Here is a 5,000-nt window from a genome sequence, read left to right on the forward strand (position 1 = left end):
TATTACTGGAGTACTGAGTGTCAGTAACTTGTAGGTAAGTACTCTATCCTCCCAGTTACAGTATTACTGGAGTACTGAGTGTCAGTAACATGTAGGTAAGTACTCTATCCTCCCAGTTACATTATTACAGGAGTACTGAGTGTCAGTAACATGTAGGTAAGTACTCTATCCTCCCAGTTACAGTATTACAGGAGTACTGAGTGCCAGTAACTTGTAGGTAAGTGCTCCAGCTGTCGATGTACCTGCACAGTCATAACATATGGTAACGTGATGTCGAAGGCTCCTGGGGTGATGACCGGAGGCGGCTCCATGTGTGAGATCATGTTTAGCAGCAGAGAGCCCTGGACAATCTGTCTGTGGGAGGAAGAAGATGGTCATATAGCGGATTACATTGTAGCATCATTATCTCTGTGTAATAATGTGCAGAGAGGAACAGGGAATACACATTCCATGCACTTTCCTTTATTATCTGGTGTATTCCGTTCTGCACAAGATCTACGTCTCTCATCCACCCTCATTACATCCTCCCATTCCTGGTTACAGGACTTATTTCGGGCTGCACCCACTCTATGGAATTCCCTCCCTCGCACAATAAGACTTTCCTCTGGTTTACAAACTTTCAAGCGTTCTCTAAAAACCCAACTCTTCAGACAAGCTTATAATATTCCTCAACCACCATCTTAACCTCACTACATTACCCTATTACCACCCATTACACAACTACCCCTTGACCAACATTGTTGTGTGACAGGATCATTTAGCTTATGAGTCACTTTTACCTTTGCAGTCTGGCTGGGCCGACTGCAAATGTAGACTTAACCTCATGTGTCAAACTCCCATTGTCCAATAGATTGTAAGCTTGTGAGCAGGGACTTCTCACCTCTTTGTCTGTTTTACCCAGTTTGTTTATTAGTTTACTATGTTTGTCCCCAATTATAAAGCGCTACGGAATATATTGGCGCTATATAAATAAATTATGATGATGGTGTAATAATACCTTATGTGTCTAAACGATGGTAAACATGTATATAAAGCATTAGTGTTACACACCTATGATATCTTGTCATGTCATGTTATAATATGTAGGTGATGTATTATGCTATTATACATTATATGTCATGTATCTGATATATTATGGCACTATATGTTGTGCGTCTCATGCGATACATTGTATTTATAAAGAAGGAAGTGGAACATGTGAGACACATTATTGTATGAAGCTTTAAAGTGATACATGTTACTGTATAATGTGTTATATGTTGGTCAGTTACTGATCAGGTGGATGTGGCCCCAAACACCAGGGGACGGCTGGGGGGCCAGACTCGACTCAGCAGACTATTAAGAACATTTTAAAAGAAAAAAAATGCAGATGGCCCCGTGACCCAGCCCAGGGTATTCCACTATGGGACCACCCTGGAGGGGTAGATGCCTCCCTGCCCCCAGCCCAGGGTATCCCACTATGGGACCACCCTGGAGGGGTAAATGCCCCCGGCCAGTCACACAGTTGTAGCTCCTGAGGGCACATTGTGAGATACCCAGTATATTGTAGAAGTAATATTATAACCAGGGTGGGGGGGTCGCCTGAGTCCGCTACATTGTATCTATTATAATATATCTATATATTAACTATCTTCTAGTTTCCTGTACTGATTTGTCTGTACCAACCTCCGTTCACCATCAGTCAGTACAGCGTTAACTTGTGGTCAGACTGATCCCCATTCAGGATATAATTATTCCCAGTAGGGAAGGAAACCTCTAATATACAGTGCGGCTTTTATCTTACTCCGACATGACAAAATGTCCCTAATCTAAGCCGAGAAGTGTCCCCAGATCACAGAGAGTTACTGGCCTCATATTCAGCGTAAATATAGAATAAAATAAATGATTCAATAAAGTACCCCAGCCCTCAGTTCAGGGCTGCTACACACATTGCCATATATCCATTGTACGTGTCTCATCCAGCGAGCTCTCTATGGGGACAATTATTCCCATTCATATAAATTAATCACAGTGAATATCACCAACACTAACTGATTTATCTTTGCAATTTATGTCCTAATTGCTAAGTGAAGTCTTTTATAAACAAATAAAGAAAGACGAATGCAATCAATTTACTCTGTAAGTGGCAGAAATAGCAGCAATATCCCGGGCGCAGGACCTAATGTCAGCGCTCATTGCTGGGATTAAGCTGTTAGAGAAACTCTCAGAGGCTGCTGGAATCAGGGACTCCGGGATTTACCTCCCAGCTGAGGATCCAACCGGCGGCTGTTTTGTCTTCATCTTGGGATAATTGGGCAGAATAAAAGAACTTACTGGTTTGAATAGAGGGGCAGACAAGACCAGGCAAGGAATGCGCCATTAGGAGACGTGTTATTCACCGCGCACAATCTCAGCACCAGCATCGACTCACAGGGGAGAGTTACCAGGGGGACGTGGAACGTGATCCTGAAACACATATTATATTACATGTATATATTGCTGCACAAAATCCCATCCCAGCCAGCTCTGTCTTCATGCAGTGATATACACTGTGCAAAATCTGAGCTCAGGACCCCCTAACCTACATCTCATTCATACAGTACTATAAAATGCAGCTCCAGCCTGCCAATAGACCCCCACTGCCCAAAGACCCCACTGCCCAGAGAGCCCCAGGCCCAGACACCCCTGCTGCCCAGAGACCCCCACTGCCCAAAGACCCCACTGCCCAGAGAGTCCCCAGCCCCAGACACCCCTGCTGCCCAGAGACCCCCACTGCCCAGAGACCCCTACTGCCCAAAGACCCCACTGCTCAGAGAGCCCCCCTGCCCAGAGAGTCCCCAGGCCCAGACACCCCTGCTGCCCAGAGACCCCCACTGCCCAGAGATCCCCACTGCCCAGAGAGCCCCCCTGCCCAGAGAGTCCCCAGGCCCAGACACCCCTGCTGCCCAGAGACCCCCACTGCCCAAAGACCCCACTGCCCAGAGATTCCCCCTGCCCAGAGATTCCCCCTGCCCAGAGAGTCCCCAGGCCCATACACCCCTGCTGCCCAGAGACTCCCACTGCGCAGAGACCCCCACTGCCCAGGGACCCCCGCTGCCTAGAGAGTCCCCCCTTCCAGAGAGTCCCCAGGCCCAGACACCCCTGCTGCCCAGAGACTCCCACTGCGCAGAGATCCCCACTACCCAGAGAGTCCCCCTACCCAGAGACCCTCACTGCCCAGAGAGCCCCCGTGCCCAGAGAGTCCCCAGGCCCAGACACCCCTGCTGCCCAGAGACCCCCACTGCGCAGAGATCCCCACTGCCCAGAGAGCCCCCTACCCAGAGACCCTCACTGCCCAGAGAGCCCCCCTGCCCAGAGATTCCCCCTGCCCAGAGAGTCCCCAGGCCCAGACACCCCTGCTGCCCAGAGACTCCCACTGCGCAGAGACCCCCACTGCCCAGGGACCCCTGCTGCCTAGAGAGCCCCCCTACCCAGAGACCCTCACTGCCCAGAGAGCCCCCCTGCCCAGAGAGTCCCCAGGCCCAGACACCCCTGTTGCCCAGAGACCCCCACTGCGCAGAGATCCCCACTGCCCAGAGAGCCCCCCTACCCAAAGACCCTCACTGCCCAGAGAGCCCCTATGAGTCCCCAGGCCCAGACAGCCCTGCTGCCCAGAGACCCCCACTGCCCAGACACCCCCGCTGCCCAGAGAGTCCCCCGTCCAGAGAGTCCCCAGGCCCAGACACCCCTGCTGCCCAGAGACTCCCACTGCGCAGAGATCCCCACTGCCCAGAGAGCCCCCCTACCCAGAGACCACCACTGCACAGAGAGACCCCCACTGCACAGAGAGCCCCACTGCCCAGAAACCCCCACTGCGCAGAGATACCCCTGTCCAGAGATCCTCACTGCCTATAGAGACCCCCACTGCACAGAGAGACCCCCACTGCACAGAGGTCAACGTTTTAGCTATGTAAATGCTGGGATTGGTCTACCCTCTGCCTGTTTATACTCAACCCCACATGGACACACAGGAGGTGGCTGAGCTGTAATACTCTGTGCTAACGTTTTATAATATAATGCTCTGAATGGGTCGGTACAGGACACTTCCTGCATGTTTGAGTGTAACCAGATTTTAAGAATAATTACGATAGGTGCTCTGAATCTTGTCAAACACATTGAAAGACGAACATTAATGCACTGAATGTCTGAACACACAACTCAAAGCATGGAAGTTAAATTACTGAACATAAACACAGTGCTACATCTGTATATAGTGTGGTCTGTAGTCTTTTACCTACAGATAGTCAGCTCCATAGTCAACTCCACCCTGAGGGGCCTGTGGAAAGCCGCTCCCATTTTTATAATATATATATATATATATATATATATATATATATATATATATATATATATATATATTGTATATATTAGGCTGCATCAGTCTTGGAAGTATAGAAATACCACAAAGTATGTACATCCTCAATACAAAAACCCCACTGAACTCAGATCTGTTGGATAATCTGGGGCATGACGATATCAGTCCTGCTGACCCTTAGGTAGGTTTATAGCCAGCAGGACCCTTCACCCGAATCCACGTTCTCTTATCATGGTCAGGGACTATCTGGGCCCAGGATCACACCAGAAATCTTACAATTATTATCTGATACTTTGTACACTCCCCCCTTCCTATCCCTGAATATAAAGGACTCAGAAATAGGACAGATTGAGTCTTGACCCCAAGAGCTTACATTTCATCCCAAACAACCTTGGAGAAGAAAGATTTTGTGGCTGTAACATCCCTGGATTTGACTTCAGGACACATCTTCCTCCCGGCATAGGTGACGGCACAGGACATGTAGAAAACATTCTCACTGAAATACAGAATAAAAGAGAAAATCATTATTCAGTCTCATTTCTTATATTATGTCCTCTTAGCTCCTGTTGTCTCTCGATATTCCCTCTCTCTCACGTCTATGTCTCTTGTCTGTCCGTCTTTCTGTCCGATACTGAATTGTATGATATGTTCAGCTAATTGCATCCAT

General features: G+C 48.6%; 1 protein-coding gene across 4 annotated transcripts in view; it reads right to left on the minus strand.

Annotated features, from left to right (window-relative positions):
• The window catches only part of PIK3C2G (phosphatidylinositol-4-phosphate 3-kinase catalytic subunit type 2 gamma), a 122,244-nt gene that overhangs the window by 50,858 nt on the left and 66,386 nt on the right, over positions 1-5,000 (minus strand). For all 4 annotated transcript variants that reach the window (XR_012691473.1, XM_075210831.1, XM_075210830.1 and 1 more), the window contains exons 12-14: positions 4,707-4,829; positions 2,314-2,445; positions 243-354 (exon numbers count right to left, since the gene is read on the minus strand). Coding sequence is in view for 3 of the 4 variants with exons in the window: in XM_075210831.1 (XP_075066932.1) it covers positions 243-354; positions 2,314-2,445; positions 4,707-4,829 (367 nt within the window). In the remaining variant the exon portion in view is untranslated. The remainder of the gene's footprint in view (positions 1-242; positions 355-2,313; positions 2,446-4,706; positions 4,830-5,000) is intronic.

Source organism: Mixophyes fleayi, chromosome 4 (genome assembly GCF_038048845.1).
Source record: "Mixophyes fleayi isolate aMixFle1 chromosome 4, aMixFle1.hap1, whole genome shotgun sequence".
In the NCBI taxonomy this organism is placed as follows: Eukaryota; Metazoa; Chordata; class Amphibia; order Anura; family Limnodynastidae; genus Mixophyes; species Mixophyes fleayi.